This window comes from Monodon monoceros, unplaced genomic scaffold (genome assembly GCF_005190385.1).
Source record: "Monodon monoceros isolate NGI ecotype Baffin Bay Population unplaced genomic scaffold, NGI_Narwhal_1 Super_Scaffold_4, whole genome shotgun sequence".
In the NCBI taxonomy this organism is placed as follows: Eukaryota; Metazoa; Chordata; class Mammalia; order Artiodactyla; family Monodontidae; genus Monodon; species Monodon monoceros.
The window spans coordinates 70501172-70527308 of record NW_021703781.1 but is presented as its reverse complement, the minus strand read 5'-3'; the positions used below and the strand labels follow the sequence as shown (position 1 = coordinate 70527308).

General features: G+C 44.5%; 2 protein-coding genes across 5 annotated transcripts in view; one reads left to right on the top strand and one right to left on the bottom strand.

The window, feature by feature from the left end:
• SFXN4 (sideroflexin 4) overlaps positions 1-7973 on the top strand; it is a 21507-nt gene extending 13534 nt beyond the window's left edge. Inside the window, exons 11-13 of one of the 2 annotated variants that reach the window (XM_029245319.1) lie at positions 2216-2301; positions 4056-4173; positions 5261-7973. In XM_029245319.1, the coding sequence (XP_029101152.1) occupies positions 2216-2301; positions 4056-4173; positions 5261-5338 (282 nt within the window). In that variant the 3' untranslated portion in view covers positions 5339-7973. The remainder of the gene's footprint in view (positions 1-2215; positions 2302-4055; positions 4174-5260) is intronic. The other variant, XM_029245320.1, reaches the window with a different exon arrangement.
• Positions 7585-26137, bottom strand: FAM45A (family with sequence similarity 45 member A). 3 transcript variants are annotated; one of them, XM_029245315.1, is made up of 9 exons: positions 26006-26098; positions 23774-23970; positions 22367-22446; positions 19045-19193; positions 17627-17738; positions 15671-15771; positions 12595-12702; positions 10605-10699; positions 7585-9133 (listed from the first exon to the last, which is right to left on the bottom strand). In XM_029245315.1, exons 1-9 carry the CDS (start codon positions 26058-26060, stop codon positions 8957-8959), a joined length of 1074 nt encoding a protein of 357 aa, XP_029101148.1. In that variant the 5' UTR covers positions 26061-26098; the 3' UTR covers positions 7585-8956. The 3 variants fall into 3 exon arrangements, with proteins under 3 accessions (XP_029101148.1, XP_029101150.1, XP_029101151.1); XM_029245317.1 differs by having other exon boundaries at positions 7706-9133; positions 23774-23990; positions 26006-26137; XM_029245318.1 differs by lacking the exon at positions 22367-22446 and having other exon boundaries at positions 7706-9133; positions 23774-23990; positions 26006-26137.

Here is a 26137-nt window from a genome sequence, read left to right as displayed (position 1 = left end):
CTCACGGGCTCTCGAGTGCAGGCTCAGTAGTTGTGGCGCACGGGCTTAGTTGCTCCATGGCATGAGGGATCTTTCCAGACCAGGGCTCGAACCTGTGTCCCCTGCATTGGCAGGCGGATTCTTAACCACTGTGCCACCAGGGAAGTCCCCTGATCTGCCTTATATCGTCATAGTTTTACCTTTTCTAGAAGTTTCATACAAGTGAATCATACAGTATTTTTGTGTAGGGGTTCTTTGACTTTTGAGGTCCGTCCAACTTTTAAGGCATCAGTAGTGTGTGGCTTTTTATTGCTGAGCAGTGTTCCATTGTATGGCTGTACCACGTTTTGCTTGTCCACTCCCCAGGCAATAGATACTGGGCTTGTGTCCAGTTTTTGGCTATTACATGTGATGCCGCTCTGACCATTTATGTAGGACTCTTCGTGTGGATATATGTTTGCATTTCTCTTCAACTCAAACTTAAGTGCAGGGCATGGGTATCGTTGTGAACTGTTCACAGAGCTGGAGAGAAGAGTGACAGCAAATGTTTAATCTACAAGTTGTTCCTCAGCACCTCCTCCCTGCTGGGCGCTGTGCTGGGCTCTGGAGACCCACACCCTCACTAGTCAGCATCCCTCCTCTCCAGGGGCTGGGGGCGGGGAGGCAGCCTCGGGCCCTGCTAGCTACCCACTTATCTAGCCCGGCTCATCGAGAGAAACTTCCTTTTTTGCATGAAGGCCAATTTAGGGTAAAAGAAAGGTTTGATGGTCTGCTCTTTTTTAAGTGTTTATCTTTCTCTTAAGAATAAAGTGTCTGCGACCGTGCGTAAGCATTCTTTTATCACTTCCCTGTCACCGAAAGGTTTATTTTCTTTGGCTAAAATTTCAGAAACTGCGTAACCAGCAATATCTGATTGTAATAGGGCACCTTTGATCAGATTTCAGGAGCCTAGTCCGTGCTGTTTTCCTTGGCCTGGCCTTGTCAGCTACTCGGTTGCAAGCTGTCACGCGTCTTGCAGTGTCTCCTCATGACCGGTGTCTGGTTTGGAATGTCTTCTCTTCCACACGAGACAAATGGAGTGAGGCTGGCCTCGCCTCACTGACGTCGAAACACAGCATGCTCAGCAGCCACTTTTCTCCTCCTGGAGTCAAACAACTTTATCTTGTATTCCTGAAAGTTTATTTTAAAAGCCACCCTTCTTGGCGCCCTCTGTCCTCGTGGGGGAAGGACATTCCCGCAGAGGATCGGGTGAGCTGAGCGTTAGTGTCCTAAGAGAGAACAGGCCTGCTGGGTACAGCAGAGGAGCCCAGACAGCGGGCTGTAGCCCCAGGGTCACAGGGTCATGGGGTTATGGGAGGACAGAAGTGCACAGAACAGAGTTCAGGGGAGGGAATGGTGGGGAGAGTGCCTGTCCATCTTACGCTGAGCAGTGCTGTGTGTGGAGCTGTGTCTTATCCAGGGCTTGGGTTCTGAAGTTCACATGCAAGTGTCATCTATAGTCAGAAATTTCCCTTGAAAGTCTCTGACATTGCTCTTGAGTACACATGATTTTGTGCATATAACCCATGCAGTCAATCATATGTTTAAATGTTCAATATAGAGAGTAACGTATATTCTAGAAAAGATGACAACACGGTAGGAAATATACGTACGTGTCTACGCAAAATAAAATTTTATAGCGCATTGTTAATTACACAAGCAAAAGATGGGTGCATACAGGAAGACATAACCATGTTACATGTGGGTGTGATGCCACACCAGTGCACTCGGAGCTGGCCTTCCTCCACTGGAAGGGGTGGGAGTAAGTGGGGGGGGGCCTGTTCAGGAGAGGAAGGCCAGTGGCAGAGTCCTGGACTGGAAGGAAAACATGGAGCGGTCCTCAGTGGCAAGTCCAGTCCAGCATTTCCATCAAACGGACTGCCATCTGGTTCTAAGTAAGGATTTGTCCGTAAGCTGCCTTTGCTTGTGCTTGGTATTTTATTTGGGGTGGTTTGTGGGAGTGATGGAGACCACTGTGGAGTCAGGGAGGTAAATCCCGTCTCCGGTTCCTCTGGCACCAACCCCAGGCATCCTCTGTACGTGTGCACATCAGGCGCTGCCTTCACCTTTTGCACGTGCATTGTTTTTCTAAGAGAGAAGGGAGAGCTGCTGTTTGCCGGCCTCTGTCGTGAGTTGCAAGATGCCTGGAAACTGTCTCACTCCACGTGCTAAGCTGCTTTCTTTTCATTTCCACTAGGCCGTTAAAGACACAGCAACATCCAGAGTTGTGCTGTTTGGGACCTCAGCTTTTATCCCTGAAGTCTTCTCATACTTTTTTAAAAGGTAAGAGGTACGCTCATCTCCCCGGGTAGGAATAAACAATCAAAATTGTATAAAACTTGTCAAGTACCGAACCTGGTTGGAGAGGTGGGAATAAGTTGCTTCAGGAATCTTCCTTCTAAACACGCTTCATCACAGTTAAGACAGTAGGATTGATTTAGGGCAGATGTGCAAATCCCGATGTGCACATTCCAGCAAACCTGGAATCTCGCCCAGGCCCTGTCCTCAGTTACATCTGCTCCTGGGCATGTCTCGGCACCTGCTGAGGCTCAATTCCTCGCTTCTAGAATGGTGAGTGTGGATGATTTGCGGGTTCTCCCAGCTCTGATATGCTATGAATATTGCTCAAGCCTCTTTTTCCCCCTTCATTCCAAGCATGTGTTAAATTAGCTTAAGTGGCCCAGAATCAGTAGACTGCCATCCCTTTTGAGAGGCGAGACATGGCCTGTTAGGAGGAGAGCCTGGGATCAGCCAGTATGAGAGGCCCCACTTGCAGTGAGTAGCTTAGGGCAGAAGGGAGATGCGTTGGTTTAGATATTGGGTACGGTCAGGGTACGTTGCCTGTGGCAGCTGATCAGAAGCTCTGGTGCAGGACAGTCCTCTCTTCTCCTTCGTGGGTGTTGTCTTCCTTCTCTCCCACCACACACTGGCTTCTTCATGTTGAGGGACGTGACTGCAGCCACCTCCCAGCTCATATCCTTGCAGTGTCCTGATGAGAGAGAAGAACACAGCAAACCCTGGGGGTTTGGGGGCAGGGAATGTCTTCCACTCAGTTCACAAACTCCCAAGGAAGGATTCTGTTGGCCCAAGAGGGGTCACCTGTCTGGTGCTGAACCAGTCTGCTCTGTCCAGGTGGTGAGCTCGGAAGTCCCTGCTAGGACCACATAAGGAGCACATTTCAGGAAGTAGCAGTGTCCTGGGCAGAGGCAACTGTTACTTCCTGTGGTTGATCCAGCTAGGTGGGTGTGGGGACTTCTGTTGGGTTGGGGTCTTCCTGAACCTCTCTGGCTGGCCTCAGAGTGGGGGCTTCTGGAAAAGCTGGGGTCCTGCGGTTCGTCCCCTTAGGCCTGCACAGTGGCACCCGCTGTCTGGTGAGGAGAGATGGTCCTCATTTCCCAGTGGGCCTTGGGTGCCTGGAAGGACCTCATGTCATCCAACAGCTATGATGGTGTCCAAGCTGGAGTGACCACCTTGGCTCTTCCGACTCAACCCTTTCATTTTGCATATGAAAAAACTCAAGGCTCAGAAGGAGAAAGTGACTTGCCCAAGAGCACACAGTCTGTCAGTGGCCGAGCCCCAGCCGGACCCCAGGACCCCAGGTCTCTGACTCCCAGGCTGGGCTTCTTGCACCTTCTTCCCACACTCTGAAAGGTCATGGTCAGAATGTCACATCCGTGTCAGTGTAGCCCAGGGGAGAGCACAGGCTCTAGAATCTGACCTCTCACTTTTAAGAATTTGGAGATTTTTGACGAGGGACTCACACGGTCTGTGGCTGCAGCCTCTTGTTCGTGTGAAGGGTATGATGATAACACAAACCTCACAGGGTCATGGGAGGATCTAATGAGCAAATGCGTGTGAAGTGCTTGACCCGGGCCTGACGTGTAGTGAGTGCTCTGTGGGTGCAGCTGCTAGTATCGCCTGTTTGTGGGGCAAGTGGGAACCAAGTCTGGGCCTGCAGCTGCTGGCAAGACAATTGGACACCATTCGAGCAGAGGGCCGACCTCTGAAAAAAAGCCCTGGTACCTTGTCTCTTACAGGACCCAGTTTTTCCTGCAGTGTCCGTGGTCACTGTGGACCCTAAAGCTTTCTTGTACTATCCTTGTCATGGGACTGATGGTGCCAGTTTCTTTTAGTGTATTCCCACAGATTGGACGGGTAAGTGTCCCCCTTCGACTTCCTCTAAGAATATATATCTCTTTCTTCCCCTCGTTATCAGAGTGAAATAAATTATTCTCCAAAAAAAATCTGCGAAATTTACAGAAGTATAAAACAAAGTAACATTATTTCTGCATAATCCCATCTCCCAGGTCACTTGTACAGTTTTGGATTCTGTGTTTCTTAACTGTATATCTGAAGCATGTTTCTGGGACGTTAAAAAAAAAACCTTTGAGATATTTTAAATACTTCATAATATACTATAGCGACACCCCACCCAATGGAACTTTCCGCAGTGATGGAAATGTTTTATATCTGTGTTGTCCAGTGTGTGTAGCCGCTTGTCACATGCGGCTGTTGAGCGCTTGAAACGTGGCTAGTGTGACTAGAGAACTGAAATTTTAATCTAGTTTTACTCTTACGTGCTCACATGCAGCTAGCGGCTGCTGTTCTGTAGACCGTGATGACCTATGGTGCGTCAGACTGCCTGGACTCAGATTCCCAGCTCTTCCATGACCCTCTGGTCAATCTGCTTAAACTCTCTGAGGCTTAGTTTCTATTAGAGACAGATGACGATCACAGTACCTCTGCAGAGCCTTGTTGCTGGTATCAAGGACGTTATTGATGTAGTAGATATCAATTTCTAGCATTTCTTGGCTGAACATTTCAAATGCTTGTTGCTGTCACCCCCCTATCCCCAAACCCCGCCAAGCAAGTCTTGGCATTTGCTGGACTTTTAAAATACCTTGTTGGTCCAAGGTGGGCATGACGTAGCTGAATGGTGGTCCTGTCCTGCCTAGGGTGGTTTGCAGAGAGAGCCCAAGGCTAAGAGGGATTCTGCCAGGCCCCTGCCCAGGGCGCCTCCTTGGACATTACATGGGCCACAGCATTTGTTTATATTTGAAATTTTCCATAAGAAAGTTTTTAAGAAGTTAGGTTAATGTTTCTTTGTTATAGATTAGACATCACTGAAAAGGTTATATGAAATAGATGCTTTCTGAAATTGTGTTGTTTTTTTTTTAAACTTGGCTTCTAAGGCAAGAAGACGTCTTAATGTGAATATTAAGAATTTAACTTTGTGTTTTAGATACAGTGCAGTGAGCTTGAAAAGGAAATTCAGTCTGCAACAGAAGAAACAGAACTCTTCTATAACAGAGGGGTGTAGGGGTGAGTTTTAGGTGAATTTGTTTGGTACCTGCGTGAAAACCTTCCTCCAAGGTTTCAGTTTGGACAACCCTGCCAGGAGTGTCCTGGAACCCCCAGAGGTGTCTGCACCAACAGGATGGCTTCCGATTATGCATGCCAAGACTGTTTTGAGGCTGATCGTGCCTAGGGTTAAACAAGCTTGGGTGGAAGGAGAGAAATGGGGGCTGTCCTGTCTAACCCACCACACGGGGTTGCTGAGGGGATGAATGTGTGATATAAGATTCAGTTTTCTATTCGTCAGCCTGTGAAAGGATACTGTGAACTTACTAATAAACTTTTCTAAAGTTGAGTATTGGAAAACAAAGGAGAAAGGTCCACCAACGCCCACGTGCCCAAGGCACAGGCATTAAACTGATGGCCCATCTCGAGGTGTACATGTGGGGAGCCAATGAAGGCCTCCAACCCCCAAAGCAATCCTGTGTCCCTTCTCAGCTTAGTCCTGTTAGACAGCTGCTTAAAATCTTTGCCAGCTGCTGCCCAGCTGCTTCTTTCTCCTCACTGGCTGGTGACCCTGTCTCCTCCTCCACTGTGAAAGCCAAGGCTATTGGCCTCCTGGCTCCAAACCTGCTGACCTCCCTCCACACACGCCGGCCTCCCCTCCTCCGTGCAAAGTCAGCTGTGCCTTGGGCTTGAGCCCAACCCTCCCTGTTTGCTCAGGGCCTTTGCTCTGCGGCCTCCTCTGCCCCTCTGGCTCCAGCCTCCCCGCTCTGCTCCTTCTCTGTAGCATTTCAACTGCTTGAGTCACCTGCCTCATGCAAAAAGCAAACCCCCCCCTTGTAGCCGGACTTTTTCAGAGAGTTTTCTACCCTCACTGTTTCCACCCCGCCCTCCACTGTTGAGACTGCCGTCATCCGTGCCCCCACAGATGCTGGCCATACTGCCACTACCCCCTGTGCGGGCCTGTCGTGGGGCTTGCTCTCCCCTGCCCAACAGGCCCACGTCCCGCGGCCCCCTGCGCTTCGCCATCTGGATGTCCACTTGAGACCATCTTCCCCTCCCAACCTCAGGGAATGGCACCACCGTGTACCAGTTTCGTCAGACGGGATCACTGGCCTCGGCCTTACTCCCCCATCGCCCCACCCCATTCAGCACTATTGGGCTGAGTCTGTTAAGTCTCTAGAACTCACCCCTCTGCGTCCACTGCCCAGCCCAACAGCATATCCCCTGCTGGTGTCGCTCATCAGTCCATCTCCAGCCCGCTCTTCGAAACCACACCTGCTTAAAAGCCTTAAATGGCTTCCCAGTACATCAGGATCAAGTCCAAATTCCTCACCATGGCAGGCGGGAGCCTTTACCTTATTCATCTCTTGCCACTCCCTCTCCTCACTCTGGACTGACATCCAGTTCCTCAGATGTGCTGTGGTCTCTCTTCTCTGGCCTTCCCACCAGCTGTTCCCTCTGTTCTGGGCTAACTCCTCCCTGTGCTTCAGGTCTGACTTGGACGTCAATCACTCTTCTCCAGGAAGCCTTCCAGGATTCACAGAACTGAACTAGGTGCCCTTCCAATGTGCTCCCATAGTGCTCGTATCATGCCTAGCACTTGCCACACCGCGTGCAATCCCGTTTGCTGAAGCTATGTGCCCATAGACTGTGCACCTTGACAGCAGGAACTGTTGTCTTGGGCATCAAGGAAGCCCCAGGATACGCAGTCCACGGTGTAGAGTAGGTACCCAAACGTATGCGTACTGGATGGAGGGCTGTTTCCAACACACCCTGCCCCAAGTCATCTAAGAATGCACCTGTGGCTTTCAGTTTTCCCTAGGCCACGATGATGGTTATCTCCAAATTGGGTAAAAGATGTTTCACAACAGCCTAAAAGGACAAAATCAGTAAAAGTGATCTATCAGTCAGCTCCATGTAGCCACAGGCTTATACTAAACAAACTTAACAAAATGCGCAACGGCTCCAAGTGGAGGTTCAGCCACTGACAGATAACTGAGTAGTAATGTGAGAGCATCTTTTCAGAGAAGGCACTTGGACCTTACAGTCAGCTCCAGGAAGTGCGGGGTGGAGGAGGGCCGGGCAGAGAGAGAAGGGCTGAGCCAGTCAGTGGTGGAAGAAACCAGACTGCCTAACTTTCAAATCGGTCTTTGGATAATTCCCCGGTGGGTTTGCAGTTGACTTTTAAAAAAGGGTTTTTTCTTTTGTTTGTTTGGGGTGGGGAGAATTAGAAAAAGAGGGCACAATTTTTCATATGCCTAAAACTGCTGAGTATCAAAATATTTCATTTTATTTCTGTATCATAAATTTGTCATTTTAACAACTTTTATCATTAGCTAATAGAGTAATACAAAAAAAAAACACGGGCAAAAATGATGTTAGTATTCATTCTCATAAAGTGCAGATTTAATTTTCAATTGTTGGCCTCAGTAAACATCATCTCATTTCAAATCCTCCCCTGCCCCCCACCCAAGGAGGGGCTATTTTAAAATTTTTTTCCCTAACAAATGTCTAACACCAGGAATAAATGGAAGATCCAATAAAGACAAGCTTTTTTGCAAACATTTTTCTGGGTAAGATTTCTAAGGACAACAGTACTGAGTGAAAAATAACGCTTTCATAATGAATATGAATACATATAATAACATAATTTAGACCCCCCATGCTTATTTTGCAATTTTTAGGTCTCCAATTATGAAAAAGTTACCTAACTAAACAAAGAACGGTTATCTTCATACGTGGCCAAATTATTTTTACTGATGTTGTTTGAAGACATTCTCTGGTTTTGGCCTTTACAAGAAGTTAATTCTCACACTCTCTCCCCAATTACATAAGGCTGCTGTTTCAGCCATAGAGACATTTATATTCCAAATGGGCTTTCTTCTTTTACTCTACTACATAAGGACTGGCATCTTTTTCAAAAGAATATTGCTAGCAACTGGGTTGATTAAAGAGTACTAATGGCTTAAGTTTGCCAAATGCTTACCTCTGCAACAGTATAAATATGGATTATTAAGTTGTCTACTCCAGTATAAGATCTATGCAGAACCCTCATACTATAGGCAAAATGTTCAAAGCCTAAGGAAAAAAAAATTCTTTTACAAGAAAGTGCAACTGCAGGGTCTTTTGAATGATCTTCTAGACGGTTCTGCAGAAAACTTAGTAGTTTGGCTCAAAGTAGAGTTCCTCATGAGGAATTAAAGTTCTTCCTAGAAGAATACAAAGCACAATTTCAGGCAGCTTTCTGAAAATAAACCATTAGTTTGTGGTTACACACTGAGACAAACTGGAACTTATAATAATGAAGGCTTTCCGATTTGCTGTGATTTGCAGGAGAACTTGACAGCTGTTCTGCTCTTACTCCAGGACATCAGGCTGTTTTATATGTTATATATATAGGTGGTTACAGCACTTTGTAAACATTGAGAGTAGGCATGAAATTAATCAGATAGGAGGAAATCGGAAGTGTTTTCGTACGTGTTTCAGTGCTTTTTCAGGTCAAATTGCAATGCTTTCAAATAAATCATTAAAAATATAACATTTTCTCTGTTATTTCCAGTATTTTACACAGTTAATGGATAATCATGGTGCTAGGGCTTTAGATCAGTTATCAGTAGTGATGCATTCTGTCCCACCATCAGATTTTCAGCATTTGTTCCGCGGCTGCTAGGTGGTAGAGGAAGTTTTCTGTTGCTGGTGGAAATCGTCTTTGCTTTAGTGCCTCATAATTGAGCACTCGCTTTTCTCCATCATCCGAAACTTCTGAAAATGGAGCCAGGTTGGTGAAGATTTCTTTTGTTTTCAGGGAAATATCCTTTAATAGAACAGGAAGATACACAATATGTTAGTATCAAAAAAAAATCTGAGTTCTCCAGAATTCTTCCAGCTATTCTTTTTTAAGTTTATCAGACTAACTTTATAAATTATAAAAAACAGAACATTTAAAACAACAAAAAATACATGTCATGGTTAATTTTGAGCAGCGGTGGCGGTGGGATCGGTGGGGGCGGGGTTAACCATTTTTAAAGTGTGTGCAACTCAGTGGCGTTTCAAGTGCGTTCACAGTATTGTGCAACCATCGCCACTATCCATCCCAGATCTTCTCCATCATCCCAAACCAAAACTCCGTACCCATTAAACAGCAACGCCCCACTGGCCTCTCCCCAGCCCCAGGCGATGCCCATTGTGCTTTCTGACTCTCTGAATTGGTCTATTCTAGGTACTTCTTATGAATGGAATCACGATGTTTGTCCTTTTTGACTGGCTTATTTCACTTAACATGTTTTCAAGGTTCATACACGTGGTAGCACATGTCAGAACTTCATTCTAAGGCTGAGTAATATTCCACCACGTGTATGTACTACATTTTGTCCATTCATCCGCTGAGGGACATCTGGGTTGTCTTCACCTTTTGGCCATTGTGAATAATGCTGCTGTGGGACACAGGTGCACAAATACCTATTTGAGTTCCTGCTTGCAGTTTTTGATATATACCCAGAAGTAGAATTACCAAATCTATGTTAATGCTATGTGTAACTTTTTGAGGAACTGCTATTGTTTTTAGAACAAGTCTCTCCCCGAAGTCCCCTCCTGCCTGGGACGAGTGACCCAGCACCTGCCGCACGGGCTTTATTCCCCTTCACTGACTGACGTTCCCCTCGGGTGGCTGAGGACTCAGCAGAGCTCGCATTAAAGTCATGTCTTTCTCCTGGTTTGCTGACATCGTTAACTTATTCAAACACTGTGAACCTGTACAACATGGTAGGCACTCTCATCATACATTATACTGAGTCATCTGTGTATCCCTTTTAGTCCATGAAAAGCACAGTAATACAAAACTCAAATTTACACATTTCACTAACATTGTTTTCCCTCTAATGTTGACAGGGCAATGGGTGGGCAATGACCATCTGTCCGGTAAGACAGTCTCAGTGTTTGGGTTCTCGGGAAAAAACCTGCCCACTCCTCCCAGCCACAGCACTGAAGAGAAAGGACAGTGCTGCTGGCGGGTCCCCGCCAAACCCTATGGCCCCTCTCACCACTTGGCAATCACATCTTTCACTATAAACGCTTGGCTTTGGCACCAACGCCCTCTGTCCGTCTCTCCCTGGAGCCTGATAACTGATTGGCTCATCTTCGCCAGGGCCAATCCTGCAGACCTCATCTCAGCAGCTACCCACTGGCCTCTCCAGTCACTTCACTCTGTGCCCGTGAACAGCAGATAACCAGCCGCTGCCCAGCGATGCCGTTTCGAGACTCAGTCAGTGGGAAGATTAAGGCATTACCTGTATAACTTGACTGTCTGATTTCTCTGGATCTTCTGCCGACTGGACAATTAACTGACCGATTTCTTTATGTAGTTTGCCCATTGTCATGGCCTCTGGTGAGATCAAGAAGAATATGTTGTGTGAATATTTAGATGTTTACATAATGAAAAGTAATCATCTATCTGGAAACCTGAACGATCACACAGAGGGAATTTTCAAAAAGCAACTGACAACCCCCCATTTCCATCTTATTACTACACACAAATATGGTGACACAATAGGAGGTAAGGCATGATCATGATTTATATACTTCATGTCCAAAATAAACATACACCACCACCAAACCAAAATTCTGATAAGAATTATTTTTCTTTCTAGACAAAACCTAATGAAATCTGACTGCCTATGGGTTGTGATTGTAAGCCAACAAACAGCCTGACTTTCCTGTCCAGGTCTTCACAGTTGAGAATTCACGTTTATCTTTCCGGCAGGGATATTGTGAAAGCAGTACTTCCTCTCAGTTCTGCAGAAGCAGCTCAACATTCACTGTGTAAAGGCCCTTAGAAACGAGCTAAGGCAACAACCCAAGTTACTTTAATTATATACACTGCTATTTTCTGCAGCCAGAAGGTTAACAGAAATTTCTGTTTGATACTCGTGAGGGACAAACTCCACTGGGATGAGCCCGTTTTATAGACTCAGAGCAGCAGAGGGCAGCAGGGAGTTGCCAGGCTTTCCAGTCCTAACGCTTCAGCAGTTTCAGTGGCCCCGGCTACAGCTAGTTTTCTATCACTCCGGCTTTACAAAAGGCAATATCCCCTAAAGACCTGATACTATATTTTGAATTTTACACCATGAATATTTATTATATTTGTAATTTCAAAGTGAAAACAAGTTCTGGTTCTACTAATTTGAGGTTGCTAGATAAAACCTCACATTATCAGAACCTAGCTAACAAAAATCCCTAATTGGCTGGCATTCAGCTGCTCCCACTTTTAGGAGAAAGATAAATGACACTACAAAAGCTGTTATCTGTAATTCCTGTCTAAAACCAATACCTCATAGTGTCCTAGGCTCAAAACGTATTTAACCCAATCTTTGCTACTCTGTGCAGCTGTAATTTAGGATAATTTACAGTTGCCAGAGGTGACCCTATGACACTAGAACACCCTTTCTTGGTCATTAGCCCCAAGAATACTCTCATTCCCTGCTGCTTACTGAGACATCCTTCAAAAAGATTTTCCACACGGGAGTCATGTTCAACCCTCGTGTAGTGACAAATGTCTGCACACTCTTTGATACTCCTTCCTTTATAAGGTGGAGTCTAATTCTTCTCCCTTAATGACTTGCTTTAACAAATAGAATATGGAGGAAGTGATCATGTATGACTTCCTAGACTAGGTCACAGAAGGCACTGTGGTCCCCCCTCTCTTGAATTGCTCACTGTTGGGGAGACCAGCAGACGCGTGGTGAGAACACTCAAGCTGCCCTATGGAAAGGCCCATGTGGTGAGGCCTCCTGTCAACAGCCATGTGAGTCAGCTTGGAAATGGATTCTCTAGCCCCAGTTGAGCCTCATTTGACTGCAGCCCTGGCAATATCTTGATTAAAACCTCATGAGAGACCCTGAATCAGAACCTCCTAGCTAAGTCACTCATAAATTCCTGCCCACCAAAACTGTGAGATAAGTATTTGCTATTTTAAATCACTAAGTTTAGAAGTCATCTCTTATGCAGCAATAGATAACAAATACACCTTGTTTGAATATGAAACTGAAGAAACAAGACAAACAGACCATTTATCTTATTAACATATAACCGTACAGCGTAAGCACTCAGATGTATCCCTAAAAGGGTCAGGTCTATTAAAATGAATGCTGTGTTCTAGAAACAGAAAAATCCCTCCAGCACAACAGGTGAAGCAGGCCTTCAAAAGGGAGAATCAGCCTAAAAAATACAACTGCTTGGCTTACATCTTGTGTCAACAACAAAACAGAACAGAGAACTAACCTTTTGCAAGTGGGGCAATGGTAATCTCACCATCTGCCAGATTCACAAACACATCATACAGGTCCGATCTATTGCTCACCTCCGAGTCTACAAATCCAGCGACGTAACCTGCATTACAGAGAGGACCTGCGTTACTAGAGTAGGAGGAAATCACACTGTGACCCAAGGAGTGAGTCTAAAAGCTCATCGGCTGCTTTTCTTCTCTGCTGTATGTATCCAGGGCATTTTAGCTACATCCCGTGGCATTTATTCAGGTAACATTTTTGCCAATTGCCTGAAGAAACTCAAGCAACTCAGAATGTTCCAAAACTAGGTTTCAGTGTCAAGGAGGAAGGCTGAAGCAAAGCATCTGCTTTTCAGTCATCGTTATTTGGGTCAAGAATGACAGAGGAGGCAGCAGGCAGCAAGGATTCTCTTGACCACTGTCCCCCCTAGGTCTCTGTCAACAGGAAAGTCATAGCCAAACACTCGGGTTCCTCAGGGATAGCATGGTGGAAACAGCATCATCTTCCCCAGTTTCAGATCTGATACAATAAATGCTAAAGGAATCAGGGCAACTCAAGAATTAGCAGACTTCTGGAATTGGTGTTAAGACAATGGTTCCCAGACTTTGGATTTCACACAGCAGTATGATTAAAAAAAAAAAAAAAAAAAAAAAAAATTTTTTTTTTTTTGGAGGACCAATTTTTTACTTCACCAAGTGACAACATTTAAGAAACAACAGCAGCGGACTTTCCTGGTGGCGCAGTGGTTAAGAATCTACCTGCCAATGCAGGGAACACGGGTTCAAGCCCTAGTCCAGGAAAATCCCACATGCCGCGTAGCAACTAAGCCCCTGAGCCACAACTACTGAGCCCGCATGCCACAACTACTGAAGCCAGCGTGCCTAGAGCCCGTGCTCTGCAACGAAAAGCCACCGCAATGAGAAGCCCACGCACCGCAACGAAGAGTAGCCCCTGCTCGCCGCAACTAGAGAGAAAGCCCACGTGCAGCAACAAAGACCCAACAGAGCCAAAAATAATAAATAAATAAATTTATATATTTTTAAAAAAACAGCAGCAGCAACAAAATCAAAAACCTGGAGCTCAAGATGGCAGCGGTGGGCCGTGTGCAGAGAGACTACGGCCCGGCACTGCCACCTAGAGCGTGAGCCCTGCGGGCAACTTGCGAGAGCTCTGCTGTCCCACCCACAAAACGAGATCCCTATAAAACAGCCCCGACCCCGGTTTGCGGGGGAGAGCGTGGATGCACCAGCTGCGACCTCTCCATTCTTTGATCGAAGGATGAAGCTTTCCTTTGCTTCCGAAACGAAAACTCATTCTATTGGCTTGAATGGCACTGGGCAGAAGGACCCTTGCTGGACACGGACTCCAGAGGCGGGGAAGAAGCTGAAAATGGCCGAAGCCAATTTGGATCTTCACAGAAGATATCTGTAGTCTCCTGCAGTTAGAGGTGGTGACCTGGCTGCTCCTCCCTTGATTTGCAACTGTTCGAATCTGCCCTTTGGAACTCAGGGAAAGTCATGGAGGCTGGAGTCTTGTCTACAAAAAATGGGGGACAAAACGGCCTCCGTGCCTGGGAGGCCCGTAGGGCCCCACTCAGTTTCAATTTCTTCTTGCCAATTGGATCATAAAGTCACTGAGGAAAAGCGTCTTGTCTTATATAATACGGCAACTTGCCAAGACCTCAGCATATACTGGGTGCTTAACAAATGTTTATTGCATGATGACTCGCTTCCTTGACTAATACACACCATAATTCTTCCATCATTTGGGAAACAAAGGGGCTGTAATATTGTGATATAATAAGAAATGTATATTTGGTTATCCAGGCTCCTGGCCACAGCTCCTACAACACATGTAATTTCCTAAGTGATAAGAGTTAAAGGAGCACCTTTTGTTATAATACCTGGATTTTGTCCGCAGTTCCTGAAATAGTTCCAGGGTGTTAAAGGTGAAAGGAGGGTCTTTTATTATTTATAACAAGCCCCCTTTCAACCACACCAGAGTTTATGTTAATGAAGTGACAGAAAAAGCCCCTAAGAATGGGGGGTGCTGATGCTTCCCTGGTGGTGCAGTGGTTAAGGACCCGCCTGCCAATGCAGCGGACTCGGGTTCAATCCCTGATCTGGGAAGATCCCACATGCCGCGGAGCAACTAAGCCCGTGCGCCACAATTACTGAGCCTGCGCTCTAGAGTCTGTGCTCCACAACAAGAGAAGCCACCGTAATGAGAAGCCCGCGCACCACAACGAAGAGCAGCCCCCGCTCGCGGCAACTAGAGAAAGCCCACGCGCAGCAACAAAGACCCAACACAGCCATAAATCAATCAATCAATCAATCAATCAATGAAATGAAATGATACTGCAGATTCCTGGAGAGGGGACACTATTCTATAAGTGTTCCTGAGCCAAGTTGCTATCCAAATGGAAAAAAATGGAACCAGATCCCAAACACACACCCTACAAAAAATAGTAATGCCAGGCAGATTAAAGACTTAAATGGGGATGAAAAAGCTTTAAAAATTTTTACTAGAATATATAGGAAAATACCTTTCTACTGTTGGGATAGAACTTTTCTTAAACAAAATATAAAAAATAAAATCATAAAAGCCTAAAAAATTCCAACACATTAAAATTAAGATTTCTAGGGACTTCCCTGGTGGTCTAGTGGTTAAGAATCCGCCTTCCAGTGCAGGGGACATGGGTTCGATCCCTGACTGGGGAACTAAGATCCCATAAGCCATGAGGCACGGCCAAAAAAAAAGAAGGGTAACTTTTATGTGATGTGTATTTTAACACAACTTTTCTTGTACTTTATAATTTTTATTGCAGTATAGTTGATTTAGAATGTTGTGTTGGTTTCAGGTGCACAATTTTTTTTTTAATTAAAAAAACTTTTTAAAATTAATTTAATTTAATTTAAAAAACTTTTTAAGGGAAAAAAAACGGTTGCATTTACCAAAAAAAAAAAGATCAGTATGCCCCTTAGGAATGCACTTTAAAAAAAAAAAAATCCCCCAAAACAAACAACCCTGGTAAAGCTGAGCTTCTCATCCCTTGGGAGCCTGCTGTCTACCTGGGCACATCTGCAGGGCTTCCAGCTCATCGGCGTCCAGGTGCACGTAGGAGTGAAGTATGGTCCAGTCCTGTCGATGCCACACCAGGGCAGGCAGAGTCCTGGGGTCAAGGTGAGAACACAGATGATTGCCAGCCCACACCTGAGACTCAGCCCATCCTCTTCCCTCTTCTTCTGGGGGAGGAAACTGGCTACCAGATGCAGAGGGAGAACAAGCCCTAAACATGCCAACACCTCCTCCAGGCTTCAAAGTAAAGTAATGCAATGTTTTAAACACCGACTGTTGGGTCAGATTGGCTACAAAAAGCTCAAGGTAAAGTTTCAAAAGATCTCCATGGTGGCAAGGAAGGATGCTTCTGAAGTGTTCCTCCCAACGCCCACTCTGCAGGCTGCCATGGAGGGAGCCTGAGGGTAAAATCCAAAGTGGGCCCTGCAAGCAAGAAATTTTTTTGAAGTCTCGCATTTCGTATTTAAAATTCCAGCCAAACTTGCAAACTACTTTGTGTTTGTTTTTATAGAAAAATAAGTTTTCTTAAACTTCCAATAAAACAGCTACTTCATTCAGGAAGAAGTATGTGCCGAATTTATCTGTGGTTTTGTGAACCCCCTGGTGGCCTGCTACATATCTCAGAAGCTGTGGACACTCCAGTTTCAGAAGCATAAATGGAGAGGAAAAGGGTAATTGGGTGGAAAAATACAAGGTTTGGGAGTCAGAGCCGGGCAAAAACTCTGGTCCTGTTACCTAAGATCTAAGGCAATCACAATCATAATAACAATGATCGTCTCTAGAGTGCCCACTATGGACAAGGTACATGCTGAGCACGACACACAAATTATTTCCAATCCTGAAACCAAGCTAACGAGGCAGGTATTATCATCTTCATTTTACGGATAAAGAAACTGAGGCGTAGAAACATTACGTACGCTTTATGTGGTCACAAGGCTAAGAAGTTGCCTGCCAGGACTTTAACCCAGGTCCTTCTGACTAGCAAGTCTTTCTTCTTCTCAATATCTAACCCTTAGCCTCCATCTTCTCATCTATAAACAGGGCAGTAACACTTCCTCCCAGGGTTCTTGTCATGAGTAAAGTTAATAATTTAAGGTGACTTATACAATGCCTGGCATAAGGTAAACAGCATAAATACTAGTTCCCCTGCTTTTTTTTTTTTTTTTTTTTCCCCTGCTTTTAAAGAAGAATCTAAGTTCGATTTGGCAAGGAAAACAAAACAAACTATATTTATTATATAAATAATACAGTCTGTAATAAAACTGAATGGAAGAAACAACTTACCTAAAACAGGGGTCAGGCAACTATGGCCCATGGGTCGGCGGCCCGTCTTTGCACATAAGATTTTACTGGAACATAGCCGAGCTCATTCATTTACGTATGTACTGTCCATGGCTGCTTTTATGCAACCTGTGGCAGTTAAGTAGTCGGGACAGAGAGCGTATGGCTACAAGCCTAAGATATTTACTCTCTGGCAAGGAAAAGTTTGCAAACTCCCCGCTCCAAAATACTCATATTTCAAAATTTAAAGAAGAATCTGTCCAAATTCAGTAACCTTGAACTACTCAATCTAAACTAAAACATTACACCAAAATGGTATTTCACCCCCAACCTAACTCAGCCTGTTTATACCAGTGTGCAAAGGAACAGGGTACACAGTGACACAGAGGGCCCCAAAGTGGCTGCCAACAAAGTTTACACTTTTTGGGCTTCCCTGGTGGCGCAGTGGTTGAGAGTCCACCTGCCAATGCAGGGGACACGGGTTCGTGCCCCGGTCTGGGAAGATCCCACATGCCATGGAGCGGCTAGGCCCCGTGAGCCATGGCTGCTGAGCCTGTGCGTCCAGAGCCTGTGCTCCGCGACAGGAGAGGCCACAACAGTGAGAGGCCCGCGTACCGCAAAAAAAAAAAAAAAAAAAGGTTACACTTTTTAATGATAAGAGACCATACCTGGTAAACTCCTGGACAGCTTCTATTTTGGGGTGATAGACGACAATTCTTTTCTTTAGCATCAGTGCTGTGTGTAAGATAACAGTTTCCATTCCAAACTGAGATACAATGTCTTAAAACAAAAATAATTATGTTACTGCATTAAACATTATACAAGGAAATCAAGTTTTTACTGGAAATTATTCTTGTATGAATGCAAAATTATTTTCAACACAATAAATTTAGGTAAATGTTATAAGTACAGAAGCACCTTATTTGGTGGACGGGCATATCAATTCATACATCTGCTCCCCAGGATGGGCATTACAGTAGCTACACCTGCTCCCTCAAGGGACAGTATGCTGGATGCACAGATGAAGCCAGACTCACAAGAAAGTGGAATTATATGAAGGGAACCACCATCCTCGGTGTCGTGCAAACTTAAATTTTAAAAAATGTTCACTGACCCCCCCAAACCCACATACACATCATTGCATAAGTCTTTGTGAGACAGTTGGACAAACACCTAACACCTCAACAGGGATGCTTAGAAACCGTATAAAACAGTAGGATCAAGAGTGGAGACAGGGCTTCCCTGGTGGCGCAGTGGGTAAGAATCTGCCTGCCAATGCAGGGGACACAGGTTCAAGCCCTGGTCCGGGAAGATCCCACATGCCGCAGAGCAACTAAGCCCGTGAGCCACAACTACTGAGCCTGTGCTCTAGAGCCCGCAAGCCACAACTACTGAAGCCTGCGTGCCTAGAGCCCATGCTCCGCAACAAGAGAAGCCACTGCAATGAGAAGCCTGCGTACCGCAACAAAGAGTAGCCCCCGCTCGCCGCAACTAGAGAAAAGCCCGCGCACAGCAATGAAGATCCAACACAGTCAAAAAAAAAGAGTGAAGACAGGTGCTGTGGGAGGATGAGAAAGAAGGCCAGCATCGCCCTTGGAGTTCCCCTCTCTTCCCTTTTAAGGACCTGATGTCTCAGTTTAGCTCTAGGCTGGACTTTCCAGTGAGGAGAGAGGGATGGGGAGTTAGAATGGGAACTCTGGGGCAGGGGCTTGAGCTCCCCAGGTGGAACAGGTCACTGCTAAGATCTAAGGGAAGGAAAATGATGGAAGTCAGTGGAGACCTTGACCCGTGAACTTTAACTCACTGGTGAAAGTACATTTCTGTCTTAACAGCTGCAATCATACGGAAAGAAACACCGCAGAAGTCTGCTTTCCTGACAGAGTTCTAACCACATAAGGAAATGTAGAAGTTGAAATACCCTCCTGCATAGGAAACAAATATGTAGATGAAAATATATGGAAAGATGAAATAACAGAGTCTAATGACAGATTGTCCTTGGCTTGGGGATTTTGTTGTTGCTGGGATGGACTCATCTGGGATGGGTTTTTGTTTCTTTTTTGCTTCTTCTTATTTATTTATTTTTTACCTTTGATGGAGCCTGCAAGGTATGCCTTTCGGGCATCAAAATCCTTGCTATGGAAAGAGCCATTTTCTTCACTCTGGCATATCCCCTTTGTGAGAACCGCGATGTAACTCTCCATCATCTTAACTGGGCTCCCATGTTTTAGGTACATTCTGTGAGAAAGGACAAAAAGCAAGCATGCTACTAGTTAGCATGAACCACCTGGAGAAACGCACCGAGGCCAGGCATGGGTACGTTCTAAAGAATCTAAGCCAACTTGCTAATACACCTCTGAATGCCTGAATCTTTTCATGATGTGGTTACTTCTATAAATTTAATTAGGAAATCTATTAGAAAAACAAAACAACCACTTGAACAACCTTCAACAATTCTGTGAAGTCAGCTCTCTTGTTACATCTGGGGAGGCCTGCTGTGGTCCACTTAGGCAGGAGAATGAACTATGGACTTTCTGAGGCCCTGCTGTTCTCAAGAACATTGTATCCTTATCTCTTTTTATGTCTTACATTCACAACTGTTTTTGTTAGTCATAACAACTGTTTTATTGCTGGATATCCTCTGACAAGAAAGGAGTTTTATGCATGGTTCACAAAGAAAGCAGTAATTAGGTGTAGAACCTATATTTATTATCAGAGTTCTCAGAGGTAGCTGTATTTAGATAATTAAGAAATCAAACTCCTTTAAGTTTCCGATGATAAATGCACACTAGACACATTCATCAAGTTAAAACTTCCAGAAAATGCTGACAGGAAACTGGCTACATTTATAGCTCACATGTGAAATCAGCCCTTTCCCCTGAAATATCTTCCTATAAGTAAGTAAATGTAAATTCTTCTGGATAAGCAGGACTGGGTCTACTTGGGCATTTTAGTAGCTGAAGGGATAGAAAATTGGGACAAAAATAAAATAATTGTTTAAGAAAGATCACTTGAAAACTATATTTACTGTAGACTAAGTGAAAAAAGCATGTGATTTAACTGCTTACTAAATTTTGTCAGTCATCAGTGTTTTAAAATTATTTCAATACATAAATTGGGGAAAAAAGGCAAAGAACAATGAATATTGTAAACTATCATATATATAGAACAGTCAACCCCATATACATGCTTATATATGAAGAAAATATCTCCAGTAAGATATAGAGAAGGGAAGCCCAGGAGCTGCCTTGGGGCGGGGAGTCGGTAGGTAGAATTAGAGATGGGGACGAGGGGAAAGAAGGGACTTAGGGTTCACTGTATACTCTTCGGCATTATTTGCATTTCTTTTTACGATGTGCTTACATTACCACCACCAAAACAAAGCAGGAAACCAAAAAACACCATTCAAATTATTAAATTTTTTTAAATAAAATAAAATTTATTTTTAAAAATTTAAAATTATAGAAAGGGGTCATGGATCTGGACCCAGATCCCACAGGGGGAATGAACCCCTCCATGCGGGTTTCCATGGCCACGTGAGCAGCGTACTGTGGAGGGCACCTCTCACCAGAAACGGGAGGGAGCACCTCACCACCATCAAAAAGTGTGAGTCTAGGGCTTCCCTGGTGGCACAGTGGTTGAGAGTCCGCCTGCCGATGCAAGGGACACGGATTCATACCTCGGTCCAGGAAGATCCCACATGCCACGGAGCGGCTAGGCCCGTGAGCCATGGCCGCTGAGCCTGAGCGTCCGGAGCCTGTGCTCCGCAACGGGAGAGGCCACAACAGTGAGAGGCCCGCGTACCGCAAAAAAAACGAAAAAACAAAAAAAAGTGTGAGTCTTAACTAATACAATTTTGTAAATCAACTATACCTCAGTAAAAGTAAAATAGAAAATAAAGGGAAAGTGAAAAAAAAAACAGTGCTTGTCTCTGTGTGTGTGAACAGGCACACGTGCACACGGGGAGAGTGAGTGTGTGTGCACATGAGCACGTGAGCGTGGACAGGCGCTAGGGCAAGCACTCAAGTGCGGTAAGGGGTGGAGTTACAGCAGGTGGCTGGCAATAGCTTGAGCCCTCATTTCTCTTGTAACTGTGACAGAGAAGAGAATCCGGAATGTGACAAAGCCACAGCTCTGCACAAGCGGAGACACCCTCTGGGCTTCCTCCTGGGCAGGAAGTGGGGTCTAAAGCAACCTCGCCTTCTGGGCCCCAGAACATTTCCCAGTGAATTCAGTTGAGTAACCTAACCCTGACTCAATCAAATGAAATGGGAGTCCAACGTTTGTTCAAAAACAACTTTTCAGTGTTTTTAGTCCACGGCTTCTGGATGGAGCCCCTTCTAACAATAATAATCTCCCTTTGTGTCAGTGCCGCATTTGCAGAAAACTGTTTATATTCCACAGCGAGCCATACACCTGGAATTTATCTCACTGAAAGCAAGAAGCCTTTCTTATCACAGCTGACTGCAAAAACAATAAAACTTCATTTTGTCAAAATACAACCTAACCGAAACACTTAGGTGATAAGATTGTATTCTTGCGCTGTGTGCGCACCCATGCGTGCATGTGCACGTGGTCATACACAGAAATTGCAAATAAGACAACCATATATTAGACGTATGGTGAGAAAAACAGAAACAACTCCCCTTATCCCCCCCCAAAAAAAAACCTACTTATTGGGCATAAACCTGAGGGCTGAGAGTAATACATAACACTGAGAATTATAATTCTATCTAGTAACAATATTAGAAAAAAAACAAAACCCCAAACCCTGAAAAAGCCTTGATTAAAGAAAAAGCCAATATCCCTAACATATAAGACGGATTTCATTAATTCCACCAGATATACTTATCAAGGCAGAAAAGCAGACTGTATATTTTAGTTAAATTTTTTCAACGGCTGGGATGAAACTGAAGGCGTCTATCCTTCAGTTTAATGATTAACCAAAAAATCAGTTTCTCAGCTCCTCAGCATTCCAGCTAAGAAATATTTTCCTGTGCTTTAGCATAATTCAAAATGCCCATTAAACTTTCCCCAAATGACTCCCACACACAGACCTTGCCACAAATGAACCAGCTTACCACTTCCATCCTAAGGAAAGTTCCAGATTGGAAATGAGCAGAAGTAACAGACCAAAAGTGGCAAGTGACTCAAAGCACCCAGAAATTACAATAGTTGTGCAAACTGCCTCTTCTCCTCCCCTCTACCATTTTCCCTAATAAGAGGAACAGTACCATGGAAGCAGAAGGCAAAGTTCCTCTTTATAAAACAGTGTCCGTAGGGCCAGTAAAGGTTAAGTTGGGGAAACAGAAGGCTGAAATATGCTTCCTCAGTGTAGAAATCTGCTGTATTACTATTGAGTAAGATCTTCATTTTTGTATATTAGCATTTAATACAGTTTTCATACAGACCTACACAATATCCTAGTGAAGGCGGCATATTTCTCTGGATTAAAATCTTTGGCGGTCAGAACAATAGAAAAATGAGTCACCTGTCCAAAACAAACAAAAAAAAGTACACTCTTTAAAGACACTTTAATAGAATTAATCTTTATTACTATATCCTAACAAGCCTCTTATATAAGACATACCAGCATTAAAAAGAAAAGACCAAAATGTACCAAGTCCTCACTTGCCTCTTTATACTTTTACGTATATATACACACATAAAAAAAATTATATATACATATATATTTAATTTTTTAGAGTTATTTCCTCAAAAACATAAAAATATTTCAAAAATATCAGAAATGTGACTTTTTATTTAAGCCCCCTACCCTCAACAAAGCAGAACTAAGAATGCTGTATCAGACCTACCACATAGTGACGGTTTTTCACTAATGAAATAGAAGGATGGAAAACAACAAAAATACGTTTCAGTAAAATTCATACAGTAAAAATCATACAGTTCCCAAAATAGTCAATTCTCTGTAAAATGCTATATAGGCTAAAGGGCATTGTTATAATAATCTTCATTTATTTATATGCCTCTATTATTATACATATAAATTTCTGATAATCATATACCTATTATTCCCATTAATGAGTATCTTTCTGCAATTTACATTTTCTAATTACTAATCTCTGTTTTATCTTAAACCTCTTACAGTTTCTAAATTGTTGCCTTCCTGTTATTTTAAATGTAATTCCTTACATTTAAACTGGACATGCTGCATACTGTCTGGTGATTGACTATAAAATCAACCCTGAAATTGTAAAAGAAGTCCCCACCCAGAAACCAACCAGGAGCTCAGCCACTTCTTTCCAATATTCTTTCCTCTGAAAAAGCCACTGGCTGTGTGGGACTAGGAAAGTGCACAACAACCACATACTTACTGGTTTTTAGTCTGTCACCTGATGGTGTTCATATGAAATGACACACACACACAAAGTCTACAGAACACATGAATTTCCTCAATTATCCTTTCTATTCTTAACATATCCTTATCATCCATAAACAAATGAAAAGGTTTTCTTAACTAGGATAATTGTAACCTTTAAAATAGTTTTTAATTATGGAAAAATACTTCTTCCCACTTTTAATCAGAGTCCAGGCTTTGAAAATACTTCTACATTTCTACTCCATCCAAGTATAACCTGGGAAAGGCTTCGCTATACCAACCCCAGGTCAGTCAAATAATATACACCAATAAATAGAATGAATGAGAGTGAAATGTGAAAGAGAACATTCCCAATTAAAGTCATATATTTAATATTTTTCCAAAGCGTATTGTGAATGATGAAGTCTAAAGCTAAGGGTTATTGGAATCTTACATCACTTAAAATATTTTTTGTTTTTTGACCCTCATACAGTCATACCTTTTTCAAAACGGAAGAATCTGGAACTTCAACTGTTGTGATATAAAACCATGTTCTTCTGTACTGACCAAAGACGAAGGGATGGAGAAGTTTGTTTTCCTCTGTAAGGCAGCATTTTCTCAGCAGTAGGTTCCTTAAAGTAGCTGTCGTGGAAGGATAACACCACACCCACAGAACTTCTCCATTTGTGTCCTTTTCTACGGTGGAAAGATGGTCACTGTGAGAATGTCAAACAGCAGCAAGGAAGTGAATTGATTGGTTACTCAGAAGCACTTCGTGGAATCAGTTTTAACACCCCATTTTACAAAGCAACCCAGAGCACGTGAGAACCCCCAATTCTCACCTACCTCTCCTGGTTACATTAGCTAGCTCTCCTGATCTTGAATTTTAGGCCACCTGAGTAAAAAGCTTTTCTAACAAATCATGAATGAAAATGTAGCCTTAGAGGTTTGTTAGGGGTCTTCCCTATCTCCTCCCACACTTTACCTTTTAATCTAGTTGGAAGGATCTTTAATAAATACATAGAATGGATGGGTTTGTTGAAAACTGGAAATTAAGAAAATGGTGAAATCTCTGTCATATGCTATGTACTGATAGTATGCATTCTATATTTAAAATTTTAATAATAATGGTTAAACCGTCATATATGTAGTTTCACCAAAGTCAACACCTCAGTAACAAAATAGGAACAATTTGCTAATAATTACTCCAGGCAAAAATAGCCTAAACTTTAGAGAAACAGTAACTGAACATATAGCAGTAAAAATCCAGTTTTTGATCTACAGACTTAAAAACAAACCCTTTTATTATGGAAAATAGCAAGTATTAAAAAAAGTAGAATGGTAAAATGAGCCTCCATCACACAGCTTCAGCAGGTATCAACACCTGGCACTCCTTGGTTCATAAGGGTAAGGAGCTCCCCCCCCCAATATTTTTAAGCAAATCCCTTTTAAATTCCTGTCGACATGAAAAATTTAAAAAACTGAATTGAAAATACGATAAGCCATCTTTTTCTTTGCTGTACCAGATAAAGTCAGAGTTTAATTCAGCCTTAATTCCGAGGTACCTTCAAGAAGGACTAAGATGCCTGAGGTACTTAGGTTTTGCTTTGAAACAGTTTTTAAAAATCACATTACAGATGAGCACAGGAACCGTTCCCAGATAAACGCACTCCTTTGATACAGTGAAAATAATCAGCAACATTTCGCCGCATTTCCGCCAGTTTTGCTAGATCCAAGCAATATGCTTGTGTACTAGGGTTTAGGGGTATATAAAAACCTCAGGAGAATACTTTTTCAAAGAACAATGGCACTCAGGGAACCGACAGAAGTTCATTCAAGCAACCCCATGCTCACTGTCTTTGTCGGATGAATGATTGCTTCAAACACTCTGCACCAGGTTCAGGCACACACTCCAGACTGCCCAAAGATCGCAACGCACTTCCATATCCATTAATTCCTCAAAACGATTCCACCCACTGTGATTATGTAGACACCTGTGTCATATGCACGACCTCTGTCTTAGGATGCAGTTCTCCACTGGTATGAGTTGGGGTTCTGGGGCTAGACTGCAAGGGTCCCCCATCCTGGGTCTGCCACTTCCTAATGTGCGTTCTTGCACAAATGACACCCTGGGCCGCCACCTGCTGCGTAAAGTGGGCATCAAACATTACCCAGATCCCCTGGAGCCGAGGTGAGAGTCAAACGGGAAATAATCCATGCATAACGTGCAGCACCCCGGGCTGGCAGTTGGCCACCGCGTCTGGAATCGCTCGATCACATGACCGGGGCCAGCCGGGCGCCGGGCTGGCAGTCACGCGTGGCTCTCCCTCGTTCGGAGGGACCCCGGCCCTGCAGCCTCACAAACGCGCGGCCTGCAAGCTCCTCTCTGCATGACCGGAGGCTCGCCTACGCGGCTCGGTCACCTCTGTAGCCCGGGGCGTCCAGGAGGAGCTCCCTCCCAGAGCCTAGGAGGCCTCCAGGGTACCCGGCCCCGCCTCCCGGCCCGGCAGGCCCCACACAAGGCCGCGGGCGCCCGGGCCCAGGGCGGCAGGCCGGGGCCCTGCGCCGAGGAGGCCGGGCCCTGCAGCCCCTAGCCCAGGCCCAACATGGAGGGGGCCGCGCCCTCCCCACCGCGGGCGGTGCCGGGGACCGCGGGAGCAGGGGCAGTCCCGGGCCCAGGCGAAGTCAGAACTGGGTGCGGGCCTGCGGGGCAGGACGCCTTCCTCCTTACCGATCAGCCCGACTCCGAGCATCAGCAAAGGGTCCGAAGCCTCAGTTGCAGCCATCTTCCGCCGCCGCCGCCTCAGCCGCAGCCGCAGAGCACCGCTCCCAGCTCTCTGCTCATAAGCTCCGCCTATCTTCG